Source organism: Lytechinus variegatus, chromosome 10 (genome assembly GCF_018143015.1).
Source record: "Lytechinus variegatus isolate NC3 chromosome 10, Lvar_3.0, whole genome shotgun sequence".
In the NCBI taxonomy this organism is placed as follows: Eukaryota; Metazoa; Echinodermata; class Echinoidea; order Temnopleuroida; family Toxopneustidae; genus Lytechinus; species Lytechinus variegatus.
Window position 1 is genome coordinate 770,497 of NC_054749.1, and position 23,562 is coordinate 794,058.

The 23,562-nt window shown below is 36.9% G+C and overlaps 1 protein-coding gene across 2 annotated transcripts; it reads right to left on the reverse strand.

Annotated features, from left to right (window-relative positions):
• Nucleotides 1-1,699: 1,699 nt before the first annotated feature.
• LOC121422830 (DNA polymerase delta subunit 2-like) lies at nucleotides 1,700-23,390 on the reverse strand. Of its 2 annotated transcripts, none has more exons than XM_041618043.1 (11): nucleotides 23,312-23,390; nucleotides 15,946-16,139; nucleotides 13,047-13,168; nucleotides 11,524-11,647; nucleotides 10,244-10,358; nucleotides 7,854-8,049; nucleotides 6,129-6,209; nucleotides 5,383-5,540; nucleotides 4,644-4,771; nucleotides 3,007-3,111; nucleotides 1,700-1,902 (listed from the first exon to the last, which is right to left on the reverse strand). In XM_041618043.1, exons 2-11 carry the CDS (start codon nucleotides 16,133-16,135, stop codon nucleotides 1,772-1,774), a joined length of 1,350 nt encoding a protein of 449 aa, XP_041473977.1. In that variant the 5' UTR covers nucleotides 16,136-16,139; nucleotides 23,312-23,390; the 3' UTR covers nucleotides 1,700-1,771. The 2 variants fall into 2 exon arrangements, with proteins under 2 accessions (XP_041473977.1, XP_041473976.1); XM_041618042.1 differs by having other exon boundaries at nucleotides 23,303-23,390.
• Nucleotides 23,391-23,562: the final 172 nt, after the last annotated feature.

The following is a 23,562-nucleotide window of genomic DNA, read 5'->3' on the forward strand; positions in this document are numbered from 1 at the left end:
GAACAAGGTTACATGCATTGTACACGCTTGCGCGCGTTCACGGAAGTCCTTAACACACGGGGTGAATGGCGGAATTTCCAGTCAAATTAATGGTACGATTTCACATATTATTATTTTAATTTTGAGGTCAGGAGCAGAATTTAGCGATGGCAACATGTTGCATGTATTCACTCATAATATTTTACATATTTTCATGTCCAAGAACCGTAGTTGCATTTGCCGCCCCACGGAAAGTCACAATTTTAGCGACCATCCCACAGTCTATTACGACAGCTGACCCTTTCTTGTGCTACATGATACATGTATCTCCCTATACATATTTCTGACTATTTTTCTAACTTTAGCACTTGAATACATGTTCCATTTGTGCATAAAGTTGTTCATAAATACATGCAGCTTTCTGAAACACAACCCTGTGTTGAATAGGAGCAGGATGGAAATCATTTCAAGACCTGGAGCTGTTTCACAAAGAGCTAAGAGTTGCACTTAAATTCCCATTCACATAATAGGCCTCATCGCATTGGTCAAATCAAGGTAAGAGGACGAGCACTCCTGCGCATCAATCAATAAGCTTGCGTGTTTACAAAACCATTTTCGCGTTGGCATTTAAGCATGACTGAACTCTGGTTGTGAAACACCCCAAGGTTTCACAAGGAACATGATGTAAGTAGGGCTGTTATCGTTATCGTTAAGAAAATTCTCTGTCGATATCACGCTAAAAAGATCTTACCGAAATCAATAACTATCGACAAAAGAACATAAAAAATACACATTTTTTATGCATTACAGTGATGTCACAATACTCACATTGGTCAAAATTTGTATCTGCCACTGTACCAAGAACGCTTTAAAATCCGCGTTCATCGGATGTAAATGATCACTTAGCATCTTTTAACAAACATATTTACCATAAATACATCCTCACCTTTCACATTAGTAGCATTATTTTAGGGTTGGATGAAGTTTTCTAATAATTTGGGGGCTATTTGGACATCTTTCAGAGCAGTCAACGTCTTTCACCAATACGCCATTTGGATATCATGCTGTACATCTTTGAATGTAGAGGGCAGCAACACACGGCTGTGTGCTGCCTTCTATGCACTTACTTTAGTTGGTACTTCGCTAAAATTGTGCTTGTGCTTGTGATGTTTTCGATTCGATCGAAATGGAGTGCAGTCACGATGTTTGGATTGTCATGATTATAGCGGTGTGAGATCGTCATTTGTGGCTAGTAAGTATTCGTATTTGTTGAGATTTTGGAGTAATTTCTGTTGCTGTTTTGTGCAGTTTGGAAAAAATGCGCTTTCTGTGATTTTCTGTTTGAAAAGCCACTTTGGAAAGGCCGCTGCCGTGAATTCTGTGAAATTGCGGACAATCACTGTGTCCCTACATAATAGCGGGTATTATCGACAACGAGAGAAACATTGTTGATATCGCTAAGTGGCAAAAAACAAGCGATTATCGACAAGACTAGCGATAAAGACGTTATCAATAACAGCCCTAGATGAAAGTCATTTTAAATCTTATATCCTGGAGGGAGGGGGAGGGGGGTGTTTCATAAAGTGTGACTTAACTTGAGTCATGCTTAGTGCCGACGCACACATAGTTTAACGCGCAATCTCAATTGATTTATACGCAGTAACATGCGCACTCTTAGCATGATTTGACCAATGTGGTGATGGGTCTTTTACCACGCGCAACTAGACATTTAAGCTACGTCACACTTAAATCTCTGTGAAACACCCCTCTCAATCAGCATAGAATGTGATTTTCAACTAGATGAGAGATCGGCCGAGAAGATAAGCGGTTGACAATCCATTGTTCTCAGGTTGACTATCACACAGGACTTGGTCTCTTGGAAACTAGGAACAGTTACAAGCAGAACCTCTTCATCATCGGAACCTTACATAATTAAGAAGTAAAATAAAATAACAGGCATTCATATGGCGCCATCTATCTTGAAATATTCTATATTGAGGCACACAATCAAAATAAAAAGAGACAATCTGAAATTGCCTGTCTTGTGATTTGTGTATTAATTAAACGGTGGATGATAAATAGTACACAGGATGATTTTTTTTCATTGTAGTTGGTCTGCTTTAAGAAAAATTCAATCCAAGGAGAAAAACAATCTTATTTGAAAGAGTAATAATAATAATAATAATAATAAACAGTTCTTGTATAGCGCATATCACAATTATGAATAATGTCTCTATGCGTTTCCAAAGGACTTGGATATTATTACCCCAGCTGTAGCTTGGCTGCCGTAATTACTATGATAACAGCGCACACGCATTTCAAGGAATAAATTCCTGCCAGGTACCCATTCACCTCACCTGGGTTGAGTGCAGCACAATGTGGATAAATTTCTTGCTGAAGGAAATTACGCCATGGCTAGGATTCGAACCCACAACCCCCTGTTTCAAAGTCCGGAGACTAATCCACTGGGCCACAACGCTCCACAAGTAAAGTAAACAGAGCCATTTAAAACATTTTACATCAAAATTTGTTAATACAAAATAAGAGAGTTGTAGTTTGTAAAGTCTTGCACCCATATCTATAGGGATCCTCAAATTGGCAAACATGCTTCAAAATGACTGATTTTGTGGACAACTCTCTATTTTGTACACAAATGTTCAAATTTTCCCCTTTATTTTGCATATTTCTAATTATTTCCTCCTGACCTTGACATATGTGGTGTGAATCATATTTTCCCACAACACATATTTTGTACTCAGAATAAGGAGGCACGATCCGATTTGAAAGATAATGGGATGTCCAAAATATCAGCCATTTTGAAGCAAGTTTGCCAATATTAGGTTCCCAAAAGAATATACAAGATGACCTTTCAAAATTTTTCAACCATTTTACTCTTTTTTTCTGAGACTGATTCTCTCCTTGGTTTTCGGTTTCCATTAATCAATTTAATCCATTTTGAGTTTAATTGATTTGTTGCATGGTCTGTAATCATTCGCATAAAAAATGAAAAAATATTCAGAGACTGACCTGTCACTACTTTCTTGGTCTGGAATCTTGGTTGGTTTCCTGCGAAGTAGATGGCTGGGCAATCTTTAATTATGAAAGGATCTTTGTTGTAGTACGGATAGCATGCTGTCGACAAGAAACATTGAGAATTATATATATCACACATCAAGAAAGGATCATATATGTAAACATATAGGGATGAATATTCACATTGTGGACACTCCACCATGGTGCTACATGAGTACGTGGTAGGATGTGAAAGTCTATGCGACTTGTCCAGCATTGTCGAGTGCCTCACCTGGCGACTGGCTGGAATACTCCCCAGGAGTGGAGAATGTGCATACATTGTGTGCGGGAATGACTGATTGAATCCGATGACTGGGGTAATAATGAATATGTAAGCATTCAGATATAGATGTACAATTTACATGTATGTTGGAAGCGCCTCATGAATAACCGGATTTTAATATTAAAATATTAATAGGGACTAAAATGTATGAGGGGATAATATCACTTCTATCTCATACATGGGATTACTATACTAATCTAGTGCTTTTGCAATATTATATTTTTTGGAACAATGATAATGTACTGATGACGATGACCATGATGATGGGGATGGTGATATTGATTAAAGGGATGGTCCGGGCTGAAAATATTTATACCTCAATAAATAGAGTAAAATTCACAGAGCAAAATGCTGAAAATTTCATCAAAATCGGATAACAAATAAAGTTATTGAATTTCAAAGTTTATCCATATTTTGTGAAAACAGTTATATGCTCATCAGAATGAATATTCATTAGGTGGGCTGATGATGTCACATCCCCACTTTCCTTTTTCTTATGTTATTACATGAAATGATAATTGTTTCAGTTTTTTCACTCATATGTAAATGATGCATATCCATTATGATGAAATAAGTTGCAGCAATAAATAACTAATGCACTTAATCAGTTCTCAATCCAATTGTTTTAGTTCTCCGCAGAAAATTTTTGAATAAACCTTATTTCCTATAATAAAATACAAAAGAACAAGTGGGGATATGACATCATCAGCCCACCTAAAGAATATTCATAAAGACAAGCCTAGAACTGTTTCACTGGAATAATGCTAATCTTTAAAATTCAATAACTTTATTATTTGCTATCCAATGTTGATCAAATTTTCAGCATGTTGCTTTGTGATTTTTACTCATTTATAGAGATAGAAGTATCCCCAGCCTGGACCATCCTTTTAAGATCATGATAATGCTGATGGTGATGATGATGATCGGGATGATGATGATGGTGATGATGATGATGGGGATGATGATGATGATGGGGATGATGATGGGGATGATAATGATGATTATGGGGATGATGATGGTGATGATGAAGATGATGGTGATGATGATGATGATGATGGGGATGATGATGGTGAAGATGATGATGGGGATGATGATGATGATGGGGATGATGATGATAATGGGGATGATGATGGTGATGATGATGATGGGAATGATGATGGGGATGATGATGATGATTATGGGGATGATGATGGTGATGATGATGGGAATGATGATGGGGATGACGATGATAAAGATGATGATACAGCTGCTGCTGATGATGATGAAGATTAAGATAATTTTATATTTCTTGAGAAAGCAGCATACTCACCTAAAGTATCAGGGGCTGATGGAGCAATGTGACCATATTTCAAGGTTTGCTCTAGGATTGAAAGTCTATCGTCCATAGTTGTAAACTGATAGATGTCTGTTACATTCTGACCTGATGAACCAAGCACTCTGAAAAAATAAAATTATTCTAGAGTTAATCACCCGTTTATCAGCACCGTCATTGTTATTAGTGTCATCATCGCCATTATTATTATCAATACCACCACAATCATCATTACCACCATCATCATCTTCATCATCATCATTATCATCATCACCATCATCATCATCACTATTATCATCATCATCATCATATTCATTCATTATCATAATCACCATCTTCATCATCATCATCATCATCACCACCACCACCATCATCGACACCATCTTTACCATCATCATCATCATCATCACCACTACAAGTTCAGATCTGTCTCGATACTGTGTTCAACAGGGACTTCCAACACAGCCCATTTGAACACAGGTTAGATTCAATTCACTTTTTAAATTCTACGGACAGGCCAGTCTATCAAGCCCCTTGGTGATACTGAAATTTCAAGGCACTGTTACACCAAGCTATGCAAACAATAGCTACATTGCACTGGCCAATCAAGATCATTATTCTATGCATGTTTTGTTCAAAACACCAACAAGGTACCAATCAGAATTGTCCTCTCATGTATTCTAAATGTATTCTATTCCCAAAATCTGTTTTTACGGGACCCAGCTCCATGGCTTACCTCATTCCTGCAATCTTCGCCTCATAAGGGTTGGTGACGGAGTTGAACGTAGAATAGACACTGGATTGTGGGAACATGCATCGATGAAACGGCTGTTGTGGGAGACTAGAATTGGCTGGATCGAAATCGCCTGCCATCAGATCTACTGGAATGCAACTCTAAAACAAGAAAGACAAAACAAGTACATCTACTTAATCAAGCTGCACACACGGTTCAACTATTGCTTATTCAGAAATTAATCCACATAATTTCTAGCTTTGGTTTCAGATATTTATGTCTGAAAATCATACACTTATCTTGTTTTATGACAAATATATTGCCTATTGCGGTCTCAATAATTTAATTGTTTTATCTAAATGCACCAAATTTAATTGAGGGTGACTAAATCAATTTGATATATGGATGATTCTAGACTATTATAAAAGGAGAATTCCTTGATGTCTGAACAAAAAATTAAAACACAATATTCTACACGGACAACATTTATCATGATTTTCTTGCCACCAACTAAGATGAGCTAGAGGAGTGTCTAGGATCGGAATTGTAAGTCCAGATGACAATATCTATTTCTCATATTAAATATATAATATTCTGGAATGAATCAAAATTTAAGTCAGTTTATCACAATTCTAGACTGTTCATACAATATTACAAAAAATATTATTGTTTGTCACAAAGAGAGGAGATGCTGTTATTGTAAATATGAAATATAAAAGCTCATTAATCCTGGAAATATCATATCTTACCGTGAGTTGTACTAATAAGTGGTCCAGGGTTTTAATAGCTTCTACAGTCCCTGCTTGAGATTTCCTTGTTAAATATTTGGCCTGGAAATAAAGAAAAATTAAACAATGTCACTAAAATGGCAAATCCAACTGCATTTTCTGCATCGCGACCCATTCTTCTTGATTTTTACATCAATATGTGAACTGCTCAAGCTATGATAATTTGAAAGCAGTACATGTGAGCGTTTTATAAAGCTGTTGGTAAGTTAAGAGCGACTTTGAGAACGACTGGTGATCCTTTCTTATGATAAATGGTATACCATTGGCAATGGTTTAGCGCCTAAGAAAGGATCACCAGTCGTTCTTTTTTTTTTTGTATTTATGTTTTTATTGTAAAACAAAATAATATATACAATAACAACAAAACTTCATAGCTACTGTACTTAAGATATCTACACAAAATATCTACCAGTCGTTCTTAAAGTTGCTCTTCACTTACGAACAGCTTTATGAAACGGCCCCCACGTGGGTGTTTATAAGAGCGACTTTATGAATGACTGGTGATCCTTTCTTACGTGCAAAGCCATCACCAATGAGCGTTTCAGTGAATACCATTTACAAGAAAGGATCACCAGTCATTCTTGAAGTCACTCTCAACTTACTAATAGCTTTATGAAACGGCCCCCAGGTGGGTGTTCATAAAGCGTATTAAGTTAAGAGCGACTTTATGAATGACTGGTGATCCTTTCTTACGCGCAAAACCATCACCAATGAGCGTTTCGGTGGATACCATTTACCACAAGAAAGGATCAACAGTCATTCTTGAAGTCACTCTCAACTTACTAATAGCTTTATGAAACGGCCCCCAGGTGGGTGTTCATAAAGCGTATTAAGTTAAGAGCGACTTTATGAATGACTGGTGATCCTTTCTTACGCGCAAAACCATCACCAATGAGCGTTTCAGTGAATACCATTTACCACAAGAAAGGATCACCAGTCATTCTTGAAGTCACTCTCAACTTACTAATAGCTTTATGAAATGGCACCCTGGGGGCTGTTTGATTTTCGGAAATCATATAAATATATGTACTTCTTCAAATGATGCCCCTTTGTCTTCTTTGTTTTACTAGGGGGCTGTTTCATAAAGTTGTTTGTAAGTTAAGAGCGACTTTGAGAACGAATGGTGATCCTTTCTTACGCACAAAACCCATCACCAATGAACGTTTTTGGTGTATACCATCTAAAGAAAGGATCACTAGTCATTCTTGAAGTCACTCTTAACTTATGAACAGCTTTACGAAACAGCCCCCTGTTTAAGTACATATATTTATATGATTTCCGAAAATCAAATCGTAGAATAGCTATATCACAAAATGATTATGAACTTGTATTAATTACCACTCATATGCATCATTTTCACAACAATTTTAAATTGAGTATGTAAACAAACATACAATTTTAAATTGAGTATGTAAACAAAAAATAGGATAAAAACTGCCAAATATTATTCTAATATTTTGTGGTATGTGCATTGCCTTGTGATATAAGGTTTGCTGTTGCAAAAAAAAAATGTGACAAATATTGATGGCTATTATTTGGTATCTATGTAACGCATGTTGGTATTGAACAAGATTCAGAGTACAAAATAAGACCAATATACTTTATACAATCTCATTTTCTTTTATTGCTTATTTTCATAAATCATTAAAATGGTCTTGAATCAAATTATCAGACATATGTACATACTGTAGTGAGAACATCTCTGTCCCTAGTACTTTCGCTGAGGCTGTTACCAGCAATGATGACCCTCACCACCTTGGAGAACATCTTCTGTTGGTCAGCTGTCCCGAGTTGACCGGTGATGATGTCGACCATTAGCTGGAGACTCATCAGGTCAGTCTGATCATTACCAATGCCTAGACCGGACATCAAGATGAGATACCTGGGAGGATACAGAATACTTAGTAGATCAGGCTATAATACACAAATAATGAATCTTTACAAGTGCATTGGACAGAATACTTCATACGTAGTAGGTGTAGTAGAGTCAAATGGATCATTTCATCTTTCACAGAAATAAATTTTCTGTCCACTGGCAATGCATGAATAAAAAGACATTCATGATTTGTTTTATACGACAACTAAAAATATATCTTTGTCATTTGACATTTTATGAATTTGGTTTGAATTGGGGGAATATTTTGCATGTATGCAGTACAATGCTGACTGCTTATTCTTTCAAGCATTTTGCTATATGATAGCTGGCCCCTGCATTTCAATTATCTGCACTTGTTGATATTCATATAAATTATGTCTATTATCTATTATACACTACTCAAAAAAAGTTAAGGACCACTTTTAAAACGTATGTATTTTTTTTTTTATATATACAAGGTGTTTCTACAATCAACAACTTCCTGACAACAGCAATGCCAAGATACAGCTGTCCTGAATGCCATCAAACACACTGTAATCAATTTGGTTTCAGTTGTTGCATGATGTCTCTCACATCATTGCATATCCTGAAAAGCGGGCCCATTGTGAAGTGGTACAAAAGTGGATTCAAAAGCATTTTCTGTCTTTAGTCTTTACAATCAACAAATTGCTGACAACAGTAATGCCAGGATACAGGTGTCCTGAATATCCTCAAACACAATAAATCAATTTCAAGGTCATGCAGTTCTTTCACGATGTTTCTCACATCATTGCAGTGGGCCCGTATAAAAGTGGCTTCCAAAGCAATTACTGTCTTTAAAATCAACAACTTGCCTACAACAACAATGCCAAGACACCACCTAAGTGAAACAGATGTAGCCAGAGCCCTAGGGATGCTCGAAGCTGGCCTCAGTCAGCGAAGAGTAGCCAGAGTGATGGGCGTGTCACACAGTGTCATTAGCAGAGCAAGTGAAAGACACCGAGAGACAGGGCTATACTCTGAGAGACCCCGTAGTGGCCGACCAGTTTCAACAATCCCTAGAGATGATCGCTACTTGATGAATCTCAGTCTCCGCAACCGCTTTCACAGTGCACGCCGCCTCAATAATGACTTCACTGCAGCAACTGGAGTGATTGTTTCCACTCAAACAATCCGTAACCGACTTCACAGAGCAAATTTGAATGCCAGACGGCCAGCTCAGTGTGTCCCACTCACCCCTACTCACAGAAGAATTCGTCTCAACTGGGCTCGGCAGCATGGAAGATGGACCAGACAGCAATGGCGTAGAGTTCTGTTCACAGATGAGAGCAGATTTTCCCTTGACCACAATGATGGACGTTTGAGAGTCTGGAGGCGACCAGGAGAGATTTGCTGACCCCTGTATTGCAGAACATGACCGTTATGAGGGAGGCAGCATCATGGTGTGGGGAGGCATCACCTATGACAACCGTACTCGTCTCTACGTGGTCCCAGGGAGAGCAATGACAGGAGTGAGGTACAGGGATGAAGTCCTCGAACCTATTGTGGTGCCATTTGCTGAAAATGTGGGTGAAAACTTCATTTTGATGGATGACAATGCCCGTCCCCACCGAGCTAGGGTGGTGACCGAGTTCCTTGAGGGCCATGGAATTGAGCGTATGGAGTGGCCAGCGAGGTCCCCGGACTTGAACCCGATAGAGCACGTCTGGGACATGATGGGGAGAAGTATCCAGCAGCTCGAAGCCCATCCACTTGGACTGCAGCAGCTGGGTGTGGCTCTGGAGGCTGCATGGGATGCACTGGTCGTCAGAGACATTAATCACCTCATTAGCTCCATGAGACAGCGCTGTGAAGCCGTTATTGCTGCAGGAGGAGGTCATACGCGATACTAGGCTGCCTGAAAGACACTCAGACATTCGTTTTTTCCTCTTCATGTCGATAGTTGATACCCCTGTGAACCCACTATTCAGGATGTGCAGTGATGAGAGCGACAGTGTGCAACAACTGAAACCACCCATGCGTGAAATTGATTACAGCGTGTTTAAGGACATTCAGGACAGTTGTACTGAGGTATTTCCAGAAATAAAACACCTTGTATAAAAAAAATTATATACGTTTTAAAAAGTGGTCCTTAACTTTTTTTGAGTAGTGTATGTTAGTAGACAAATGTCACATTTTTCAAGTGTCTTTTAATTGCATATGAAGTATTTCTATTGCATACCGATCGTCATCTAATGGCGGATATTCCTCAATGCTCGGTAAATCCACATAGCATGTATCCTCCACCTCAAACTTGCCATCGTCATTCTCAAATCCTTTCACTGCTAGCACCACACCTAGACGGTAAAGACAAGGATAGTGTAATGTCATGGTTTCAGGGTACAAACAAAATAAATATGTGCAATGACCGTTAAAATCACGGTACAGTCCTTTACGTTTTTATGAATGTTTCGGGGAATTAACTAGCACCATTCTGCCAAATCAATTCACTGTGTGTAATGCTTGGAAACGTTTTGAATATGAACTTTTTATATACTTGTGCTAAAGCCTTTTCAAAATTTGGTAGTCTTGCCTCCATTACATGTACGTGATTCAAAATAGCAGCAGTGCAGACTTTCTCAGTCAAAACCGTATGTTTTTAGTTTTATGTGTTATTTTGTATGGTAAGATAGATAGACAGACAGACAGACAGACAGTTAGATAGATAGATAGATAAAATGGTTTATTGAAAGGTAATCGCAGCCAAAGGCCGAATTGTGATCAATTTTAAAAACACATCAAGTTTTCATACAAATTATTGTAACATTTTCTCAATGATACATAAACCTATTATGTAAATTATGTGATCTTAGAAAATATAGAGTCAGTGGAGAAAAGAGGAGTGTAGTAATAGGTGAGTGAAAAGAAAGAAGGAAACTAGACGAATATCAATAGAAGTCCTGAAGGTGTAATGCAGTAAATGAAGAGGATGGAAAAGAGAGGAGAGAAAAACAGGAAGAAATGATGAAAAAATGATGAAAATCCATATTTTATTTTTCAAAATAGACATGAAATACTCCGAAAATTTGCTTTGCCCAATTGATCGTAGGCCCGGCAGCCGCTGTGCAGCGCCAGATCGACGAGGCTCTATCCCTGTAATCGTTGAATGCAAAACAGGGTAACAGCAACTCCCATCTTTTGGTCTGGTGCGGCCGGGGTTTGAACCCCCAACCTCCCGGTTGTGAGACGGACACTCTACCAACTGAGCCAACACACCAGAGAAATGGAAGAGAAATCTTGACATGTACACACCATGCCCTATCACTTAGAGATGGAAGCAGGTGAAAGTACATTTTATGGTGTATTGGGTGTACCACTTATCAAGCCTTTGCTTTCAAGACAGGGGCATCTTGAATTGATCATTAAAATGCATTCAGGATTTTCACTCATTTATGATCTGTATATTGATTTGATTTCAAATAACTGAAAAATAAACCGAGGACCTTCGTAGTTTTTTTTTACCTGTAATAGCAGTCTGTGCATCAATATTTCCCGTCAGGACTACCCTCTGAAGTTCATCTTCTAGAACAAGGAAGTCAGAATCGGAGGAGAACCTTTCTCTCGAAGGCTGGGGTGTTAGATTACGCTGAAATTGAAATAGCAAACAAAAAAATTCTGTCACAGATTCGTACTTTTAAACCTGGAGGCCGTTTCATAAAGCTGTTCGTAAGATAAGAGCGACTTTAAGAACGACTGGTGAACCTTTCTTACGCACTTAACCATCGCCAATGGTGTATACCATTTGCCACAAGAAAGGATCACCAGTCGTTCTTAAAGTCGCTCTTAACTTTCGAAGAGCTATATGAAACACCCACCAGGAGCAGTATAGCTCATAAATCATACAAATCAAGTTTCTCAGGAAGAGGGAAAGTATGATTTCTGTTTCAACTGATTTAAAGAGCTATCAACGATCACGGCTAATGAATGTGGATGGAGCATTGTGGCCCAGTGGATTAGTCTTCTGACTTTGAAACAGAGGGTCGTGGTTCAGATCCCAGCCATGGCGTAATTTCCTTCAGCAAGAAATTCATCCACATTGTGCTGCACTCAACCCAGGTGAGATGAATGGGTACCTGGCAGGAATTTATTCCTTGAAATGCCACTAAAGCCAGGGTAATAATATCCAAGAGAGCTATGTTGGCTCAGTCGGTAAATCGTCTGCCTGTCGAACCAAAGATCGTGGGTTTGAGTCCACCTCGGGCAGATGACTGATGCCAGTGCGTTGTGTGTAAACGTCTTTCCCCTGTTCCATAGATGCAGGCTATGTTACAGTGGAAAACATCAAAATGAGAAGAGTTTTGGAGGAAAGTGCGGAAAACGAAACTATCCTCATCATACATTACCATCCTGTTTTTGACTTGTGAATGGTAAGAGCTTAAAGGTCATGTCCCACCTCAGAAAAAATGTTGATTTGAATCAATAGAGACAAATCAAACAAGCATAATGCTGAAAATTTCATCAAAATCAGATGTAAAATAAGAAAGTTATGACATTTTAATATTTCTCTTATTTTTCACAAAATAGTTATATGCACATTTTAGTCACATACAAATGAGAGAATTGATGATGTCCCTGACTCACTTTTTTTGGTTTTATTGCTTTAATTATACAATATTTCAATTTTTACAGATTTGACAATAAAGACCATCTTGACTGAATCATAAAATGTTAAACAATGGTAATTCCACATGTTTAGGCCAAAATAAAACTTTGTTTCAAAGGACAATGAGGAGAAAATTAGAATATTTCATACAATAAAATAAAAAAGAAATAGTGAGTGATGTCATCAGTTCCCTCATTTGCATACCGAACGGATGTGCATATAACTCCTTTGTGAAATTAAGCGAAAATTAAAAATGTCATAACTTTCTTATTTTACATCCAATTTTGATGAAATTTTCAGTATTGTGTTAGTCGGATTTTTCTCTTTTTATTCAAATCCATGTTTTGTAGGGGTGGACTTGTCCTTTCATTAGTATACTTACATCTTCACTTATTTCTTTCAGGATGCTTGGTTTGAGCTCCATGCTTTTAAAGAGTGTTCCTACAACAATACGTTTCTCACCACCAACCAGCTGATACAGATGACATAAAGGAGCGTCTTCACCTGTTCATAAAAAAAAAACATACAAATCAATCATGGATAATAGAACAAGCAATGCAAAATATATAATATCCCATTGACTGATTCTACTATAATATCATTAAAGATAAATACCGGTTGTGGTAACGATCTCAAAATGAGTACGAACATAATCCAATAAAATGACCACCCAAGTAATTCTATGAATGAATAAAAAAATATGTGCTAAATGACTCTGGAAGAAAATGTGTAATTGCTGAGAAATGAGCAAAATAAGCACAGCATTCCATCAAATGACAGATATTTTTCTTATCAATATTAATACTGTCCCACATATGCTTTTCTGTGTTAGCCATCAACAGATTTGGCACTTTTCACCTAAGATTTCATGATTTCACAAAGTATTAATGTACCTGATCGAGATCTATGATAATATAGTGACAATTAACCTTGATTTAAAAGATTTTCTCATGAAATAATTGTTTGTTGCAATTACTTTCTTTTACTTTTAAACAGCATTTCTTGTAGGTAGGGGTCATGCAAACATGTAGTACATTCCAATGTTTGAACAGTTTATACTTCATGAAAAAACAAATTATGCTCTGATTAACGTACATATCCCGCACAAAATGTAAGTGAACCAAAGTCGATAAAGACCCTAAATTACAGACCGGTTAATATATTTCAATTGTATTCAGTCTAAATTGAAAGAATTTAATGCCGAAAACTGAATTTTAAAAAATGTGACAAGCAATTTTTTGTAAAGATATGAATGCCCCTGAAACCCAAATTCATTCCATTCCTTTTGATGCAAAATGACAATTTCAAGGCATATATTTTGCTATTGAAGTAGGGGAGACCGGGGTTAGTTGGAACATTTTTGACAAAAATGGCTGTAAAATCCAAATAGATTTTATTCAAGAAACAATCAATACATCAGCTTGAAGCATATATCTCAGGGCTTCAAATTTACCCCATAAAATTTTTAACTCTATTATGGTTACTGAAAAAAATCCACCTTGAACAAGACCATCGCAAACGTTCCAACTTACCCCATATCGGGGTAAGTTGGAACATGGTATGGGGTAAGTTGGAACACTGCATGGTCAATTAAGAATTATACTAAAACTACTTAAAACTGTAATATTACATGGTTTTAGCCTATTTGCTTTATCTTATTCAAGTTCAAAATATTAAAGAGTGGATTAGTTGAACTTTATTCTTTCTATTATACAGCCACTCACGCAAGCAGACTGTGTAGTAGAATTCCACATATTTGGGTGCGTTTGAGTTTACATGCAATTAAGTGTACTATCAGCAATTTCATGTACTTCTGCATCAAATTTATAAGACAAAAATTAATTGTTTGTATTTTTTTCATAATTAATTATGCAAATAAGCATAAACAATATTAACGAATTTTTTTTAAATTAATGTTTTTGCCTTTAACTATATTTGTTAAGCTAGCAGAATGCTAATTTTTGGTGAGAGTATCAATTTTCACATTTTTAACAAATATCTACCAAAAAATTCAAAAAATATAGTTTCTTATGTATTTATTTATTTTTTTGTATTTTTGTTTTTTCGAACTTTGTTTTTCCGATGGACTTTGTCAGGAGTCTTTTTCGATCATCAATAGCATTAAATGAATCTATTTGAACCAGCAAAAGTAAAAAAATAATCATACATTTATGACTTTTGGTTGAAAAACACAATTTGCATTGACCTTGTACATGAAATCACATTTTTGAACAAATTTGGGTCCGAACATGCACGTACAATTTGTTGCATAATTTTGAAACTGCGCATACATGCATCGCAAATTTAGTCTCAAATGATGCGCAAGACTTGAAAGTAAAAAGTCAGCAAGCAGTGTAGTCAAAAAATTTCGTGCAACATAGAAGTGACGAAATTTCTTGAGGGGGCTCAAATTGAACCCCCCCCCCATTTTGATAAGGGTTAACATTACATTAGGTGCCTACAATAGGCCTTAAATGCACACTCAGACCTAACTGATAGCATGGTATACAATACATGTTCAGAAGAGTGTGAAATACTTTGTTTTTTTTTTCTCATATTCAATGTTTTCGTTCATAATTACATTTATGTTTGGGGTAAGTTGGAACATGTTCCAACTAGCCCCTTCAATTTTGTTCCAACTAACCCCGGAGGCCCATTTGACGTTTATAAGCTTACAGCACAAAAAAGGGACTTCACCATGGCATATTAATAACCTAATTTTGTAGCTTGGTATAAGTGTCTATTATACCCCCAAACTTGCCAACTTGATCTATAAACTTCTCTGAGATAATCAAACATTTCTGAACGAGAAAAAAATTACTCAGAAGGTCAAAAAACAAAAATTGTTTCTAACTTCACCAGGCTTGTTGCACATGTGTTGTCTGTAATATGGTGGATGGCTGTTGATAATGACAATAAATTGAGGGCAGTATTGCAGAAATTTATCTAAAGACGTTAAAGAAAATTACAATGTTTCAACTTACCCCATGTTCCAACTAACCCGGTCTCCCCTATCCTCTACAGGCAAATTTATCCAATCCAACTCATTTACATCAAAAATTCTTCCCTTCCGCTTTCTCGTTTACGATCTTTTAAGCAAATTTTGAAACTTCTGCAGTTACTTGTAGTCTTTACAAATAGTGAAACTATTCTAATTTGCATTCATATTAACCCCCACAAGTATTACAAGTAATGATTTATGTTTATTAATGATTTGTAATGTATTTGTAGAATACTATTTTGATATTTCTTATTATTATCAACTACTACTACTAATTTACCCCATTTCCTTCTAGCTGCTTCCTCAAGGGCAGGTCTCATAAGAGTCAACCGTTCTGAATAAAGATGTGCATATTGTCTCTGGTAGTTCCGATCCTGCAGCATAAATCGAGAAGACAGATTTTCGTAGTCGCAAGACAAACGTTGAAAGGTTTCTTGTCCAGTCGACGCCATTTCTGTCTTTATTATCATAAACCTGCAAAACAATATAAGAAAACTGATAATGAGGGTTATGGGTCTTTTGAGTGTAAGACTCCGTTAGACACTATGATTTTGAATAGATTAATGATTGTTTTAATCAACAAGTGGAATGCCTCTGGCCGTCTCACCTGCATCACGCGGTTCAATATAGCAGCAGTGCTGACTTTGAATACTACTCTAACTCGCACAAGATGTTCAGTGATACATGGTTACTCTTATGTCCACTTTTTATGAACTAGACCAATAAACTTACAGAGATATGATGGTTATACAACAAAAAACCCCAACATGGCCAAAGTTCATTGACCTTACATGACCTTTGACCTTGATCATGTGACCTGAAACTCGAACAGGATGTTCAGTGATACTTGATTACTCTTATGTACAAGTTTCATGAATCAGATCCATAAACTTTCAAAGTTATGATGGTAATTCAACAGATACACCCAATTCGGCCAAAGTTCATTGACCTTTGACCTTGGTATGTGACCTGAAACGCGCACAGGATGTTCAGTGATACTTGATTACTCTAATGTCCAAGTTTAATGAACTAGACCAATAAACTTTCAAAGTTATGGTAATTCAACAGATACCCCCGATTCGGCCAAAGTTCATTGACCCTAAATGACCTTTGACCTTAATCATGAGACCTGAAACTTGCACAAAATGTTCAGTGATGCTTGATTACTATTATGTCCAAGTTTCATGAATCAGATCCATAAACTTTTAAAGTTATGATGGGAATTCAACAGATATCCCCAATTCGGCCAAAGTTCATTGACCCTAAATGACCTTTGACCTTGGTCATGTGACGTGAAACTCATGCAGGATGTTCAGTGATACTTGATTAACCTTATGTCCAAGTTTCATGAACTAGGTCCATATATTTTCTAAGTTATGATGACATTTCAAAAACTTAACCTCAGGTTAAGATTTCGATGTTGATTCCTCCAACATCGTCTAAGTTCATTGACCCTAAATGACCTTTGACCTTGGTCATGTGACATGAAACTCTAATAGGATGTTCAGTAATACTTGATTAACCTTATGGCCAAGTTTTATTAACTAGGTCCATATACTTTCTAAGTTATGACGTCATTTCAAAAACTTAACCTCAGGTTAAGATTTGATGTTGACGCCGCCGCCGTCGGAAAAGCGGCGCCTATAGTCTCACTTTGCTTCGCAGGTGAGACAAAAATAGATGCTTAAAATAAATCCTAGATACAAAAAAAATCAAGAATGTCTACTCAACGGAAGTACATGTACTTGAAAAACTAAGTCTTATTTCATCATTCACTATGATTGACTAAGTATCTTTATTCATCTGTTGGGCCTACATCATAACAGAAACTTTGCCAAAAATGCTCAACAGCCAACCCAAATCAAGTATTTTCAGGAAATTACTACTGGGTGGCAAAGTTAAAACAATGTTAATATTTCATACAACTTGGTCCTGAGTGATAATCAATTAAACATATATCTAAGACAATGAGTTCTTTGGATCTTCTTCAATCAACTTGTTCAAATTATCAATAACTGCCATTTTTATTCATACTCATTTCCATTAAGTATTTCTAGGAATCTGCATCAAATACAGTCAGGCTAAACCAAAAATGTGACTTCATCATGAATGCAATACACAACAAAAATATTACAGATATGTTTTGTCGAAAATGGAGAAAAATTATTGATTTTGCAATCCAGGGTTTTATTGCCTAGTTGCAAAGATAAAGAACAAATGTACAATGTACATGTACTACATGACATGTATAGTAAAAATGTATCCATCCACAGTAGAAAATATATAAGGCAATATAATAAAGTCATCAATGCTTGGCTCCAAGCAAATATGACTTCCAAGAGAAATTCCAGTAGTAGCAGTAAACAAATGTTCACACCGAAGGTCACCAACACAGATAGGCACACGTGGGACAGTGTATTATTATTGCTGAAATAAAGACCCGACGGAAGTGACCGAATCCGCGCTTATTTTGCTTATTTCTCAGCAATTACACAATTTCGTCCAGAATCCTTTGGCACATATTTTTTATTAATACAAACAGACACTTCGGTGGTCATTATATTAGATTCTGTAAAAAGTCATTTTGAGATCGTTACCAATACTGGAATTTATCTTTAAAGTTGAAAGATGCTAGAACTTACAACAAAGCATATCTCTGCTTAGTTTTGAAGTGGAAATGTAATCATATTGATTACTGACATTGTGAAATTATTGTCATCTTCTAAAAAGATATAGGGGTCTAGGTAGCTTTTGTGTTGTCTTGAAGCTATCAGGAATGAACAAAAAAAGAGAGGACTGTATTGCTGAGCATGTATTTCGTCAAAAAGAATTTTAATTTAAGATAGAAAAATAATATCAATATGACTCATGTGTGTAAATAGTATCTTTATCTTCCCAAAAGATTAATTAAAAGAGTCATCAGTCATGCTTGTTTTTTTATTTAGAGTGCTCAAAATTTAGACAGCTGAAATCTGTATGGTACTCTTTTTGGAAGACGTTTAAAATACTTATACTTTTTGGTATCTCCTTTTAGGGAGAAAGTGTAGTGAAGCAAGACAGAGTCCAGCAGAAAATAAACAATGAAATTGAAAAGACTGCACTGAAGCTTTCTGTCTACACAAAATCAAATCATTTATGATCAGCATCACATCCACATGTCCAACTAGGCATGATCACCATATTCAAACACCATAAATCTAAGTATCTTTTTCTCTTCTCTTTCCTCTTTTTTTTTGAGAGGGGGGGGAGGGGATATTTGTGATCGAATTGTAATTGAATTGCATCATCAGCTTTATCATCATCATCACCTTTTCCCAGATGTATCGTACTTAAAAAGTGCAGAGGTAGGTCTGCAGTCAAGTTTCCAGGTCTAACGTTATCTCTCATCCAAATTCTTTGTAAAAAAAATTTTTTTTCATCATCACCACCATGATCAACACCACCACTACCACCGCATCACCATCATCATCAACCATTACTTGATTTCAAAATGAAATCATGACCATAGGCGCTAGGAACAATGATTGGCAATTGCATCTTTATTTGAATTATTTCATTCACCAGTTTTCAAATTTTTACACATTTATCATCCATAGCTATGGCATTGGATCTATCAACTAACCACATGACCACAGTTAGTCTCCACATAAATTCTCAGTTGGCAGTAGAGGTGCACGGCCAATATTGGAGACTGTCTCCCATGAGAGAGATTATCTCCAATATCAGAGACTTTTATAAAGAATTTGGGTATCCAATTTCAGAGACAGTCTCCAGTTTGGGAGACCAATTTTCTTTGTTTACATTTGCTTAAAAAGGATTACCTTGGCGGCAGATAAAAATGTGATAAGCAGATTCCTCATGAAATATTACCCCTTTTCACCGTCTACTTTGAAAATTCACCGTCTACTTTTGTTTTTATAAGGATTTTTGTTGTCATCCACACACAAAACAAATGGGCTTCTGACCTCAGTGGGACAAAAGTTTGGGTGGAAAAAATCATGCTTTTGTTGGTGTTGTTTCTTTTGTCCTTTTGCAAAGCAAGTCTCCAATATGGGAGATTGTCTCCCTTATTGGAGAGTCTCCCATATTGGCCGTGCGCCTCTACTGGTTGGTAGTAATATCTAAAACTAACGATCTAACGTTAGTTCAATCGCACTCGTGTCAATGTCTTTTAAAAATAAGAGTCACTGGGTGATTAAGTATGGTGTCGGTGTTGAGAGCATGAAAAGGCTGCTGAACCGAGCCCCAACACCGAGCTGAGTTCAGAGGAGTGATACCGATCGCGTTATCAATATCCTATGATGTCACGCCTCTGCGCTGCTGATCATCTCAAATTTACGCAAGAAATTCTAGACGACGAAAGTGAAATCGGGAAGAAATTGCAGTAAAATCTTATCGTACAGAATGCACAGGTTAAAATCACTGCAATAATCAGAAAGCATATTATTTTTCATTAAAATGTGTAAAACTCTGATGATTTGCGCTCATCTTAACTGTAATAGATAATTTTACGGGGGTGTTTCACAGTGTTCACCTCCCGTTCGTGAACTACAGTTCATCAACACCGAACTTGAAATAACGATTTTCCCAATCCCTGGGGGTTGGTGAATAATCTGAATAGCAGAGATGCCAAGTTCAAAGACCAGCTTAGACCAAAAGCTTCGGTCTCTGTTATGTTGGTTGTTCAGCTGAACTCTGTTGGCTTCTCTCACCAAATACAGAGACCGAAGTTCTAGCGCGATCTGTACAGGGGACTCAATGGCCATATGTTTATGTACTTAAAGGAGAATGAAACCATTGGAACAAGATAGCTTGTGTGAAAACAAAAATAAAAGAAACAGATCAACGAAAGTTTGAGAAAAATCAGACAATGAGAAAGTTATGAGCATTTGAATATTGCAATCACTAAATATGCTATGGAGATAGCAAATTGGCAATGCGACAAAGATATGTGATGTCACTTGCGAACAACTCTCCCCATTACTTTAGTATATATTTCACTTGAATTTCCTCTTTTATCACACTGATCCATAAATCATACAGTACTGTTCTTTCTACATGAGGGCATGTAATACATATTTTTTAAGAATGCATCATTGATAAAGAGTTTGTATCATCATAAGAAAAAGCAAAAAGAGACATTTTGAGGGTATTTTATAGTCCATCAAAGGGAAAGTTGTTCAGCAGTGACATCACACATCCTTGTCGCATTGCCAATGTGAGGATCTCCACAGCATTTGTGATTGCAATATTCAAATGCTCAGAACTTTCTATTTGTCCGATTTTTCTCAAACTTTCGTTGATCTGTTTCTTTGATTTTTCTGTTTTCACACAAGCCTATTTGTTCCAAAGGTTTCATTCCCCTTTAAGATCGGATAAAACGGGGAAGTGAATTTGCGCGACAGCCGAGGTAAGTCACTGTTTTTGTTCCTTTTAACTTAATTTTTCTGTTTTTTGGCTATTAATGCCAAGAGGGAATATTAATTTGCATTTTGGTCGCATTAATTTTCAAAATTTTAATTCATTGAAGACAAAAATTGAAGAGCCCTGACGGGGGGATTTTGCATTGCAAGTCCCCTAATCAATGGTGGGTGCATGATAGCGAGCCGTCTGTGTACGAGGAGAAATTAAAAAAAAAAATGTTAAAAAACTCCTCGAAACAGACGGCTGCCAGCTGTCTAAGACCAGCTATGCGTGAGATTTTCTGTAAATCTGAGTGAGATCACAGACATTGTGTACAATGTATATGGGGATAGGCTGTGATAGTTGCGTGAGACAGAGATTTGAGGGGATGAACAAGAGTCCAAAATACTCGAGTCTCATGCATAATGCGTGAGACTTGGTAGCTCTGGAATAGGGAAATAGACCTTATCGCAAATAGATTCACGCAAAGGATCATGGGATCGCAAAGGGGGCAATACCGCCGCTGTTGTCCAGATGCGACCATGCGAGCGCAAGCAGCCGACAATAAAGTGTACGATTTCCATAGTGTATCAAAATACGATTGACGCCCGCAGCCAACATTTTGCTAACTTCCAGTAAACGCCTCGTCATATTTGTTCCAGAGTCTAACATCACTTTTCTTCTTAATTATGGGTGGCAGGGATAGATGTGCTGTCTATAGCTGCAAGGATTCCCACAGATTTTATGAAGAAAAGTATAATTTTCTTTCATTTTCGCGCACTGTCTGTGCGTGTTTTGAGCTGCGCAGCTGCTGTGCAGTGTGCTTGCATGCACGGACAGTGGGCATGCACTCTCGGCCCTGGGGACAGTGTACGTACGTCGGCGAGGCAGTGGAGGAAATTGGTCCCTAATTTCAAGCAAAAATAAAATGATGATCAATAAAACAAACTCTGCAGTACATTTGATTACTTTATTCTAGTTATGTATGTTTGTAATATCAATCGATAGTCAAGAATACATGTTTCATAAATAATTATCTCAATCATGATTTTATTCAGTAGGCCTAAAAACCGAGCTGTGTTTTCTTTTTCTCTCCACAGAGTAGGCTACATAATAGTTGCATATTATTCAGGATCGTGGTCGGACATTCTGAAGTTTAATCATTGGCATGCTTAGACAAAATAATGAATGAAATAATGAGAAAAAAATAAAAAATGAGAATAGATGAAAATAATATTAAGAGAAAAATAAGATACAAAAAGAAAATTAATGAGGAAGGTGATCTGTAAGAGAAGTGACTGAATGCGATGAAATAAATTGAAGATGTAAATGTTGAAATAAGATTTTTTATCAAAAGAATGAAATTTATATCATTTATATGAATTATATATCCATCATCTACTAAATTTCAGACAAAATAAAATTACAGAGTTGGAGGGATGTTTCAAATTCAGGGATTTATTTAATCTGCATGTCATTTGTATATGTCCTTCATTATGTATAAAATATGTATATGCACAAAATCTTCCCAAGTTTAGCCCCATAAAACTTCGAAAATATGGTGAGTATTGAGTTCATACTTTCACTGGGCAATCATGATACATAGATTGTTCTATAAATCCACATTCAAGTATCCAAAGTAATTTAAATACGAAGAAATCAGACTTTTTAAAAAGCCTGGATTTTGAGTGACACTGCACAAAACATATGGCGTTGTATGGCTTCCCAAAAGCCGATTCTGCGTTTGCCCCCTTTCGCATCCCGTGATCCTCTGCGATGACAGACGCCCTCACGCGACAGACGCTATTTGCGATAAGGTCTATTGCACGTAGATCGTCAATACCAGCTGTATCCTAGATGCTCGGTTCAGCAGACGACATTCAACACCAGAGCTCAACACAAACTGCCGGAAATATGTCATATTTTCCGAGGTCAATCCCAACACCAGTGTGATTTCAAGTACGGTGTTGTAGCTGGTGTTGTCCCAACACCAACACCAGATTTCAACACCGTCATGACCGTAGCGTAGGTCCTACTTGAAATCGGGGCACCCACTGCACTGCATGCTAGTACAGTCCCACTCACTGAAATTCATGTTTGTGTTTTTTATTTTATGAAGCCAGGCAAGCTAAATTATCCATTCCTAAAAATCTCGATCGCGGAGCGGAATGAGCTATCATTTATCATAAAATATGGTATTATTTCTGAATATTCGCTACTTTAAATTAACGTACCGTCCCTACCTCAGCCACGCTTTGTAAAATTGATGCCAGACGCAGAGCCCGGATTGAGAGCGCACTCGTGTTAATCGAGCGAACTCCGCGAATTAGGGATTTTCCCGCGTCCAACATGTAATTTGGTAAAAGTTGTTGTTTAAAAATGGTTTCAAATAATATTCAAAAATCAATTATTATTACTCATATCATATTAAATAATAATTTGATATATTTCATATATTTTAAATATATCTAAAAATGATATTTGACTCCATAGA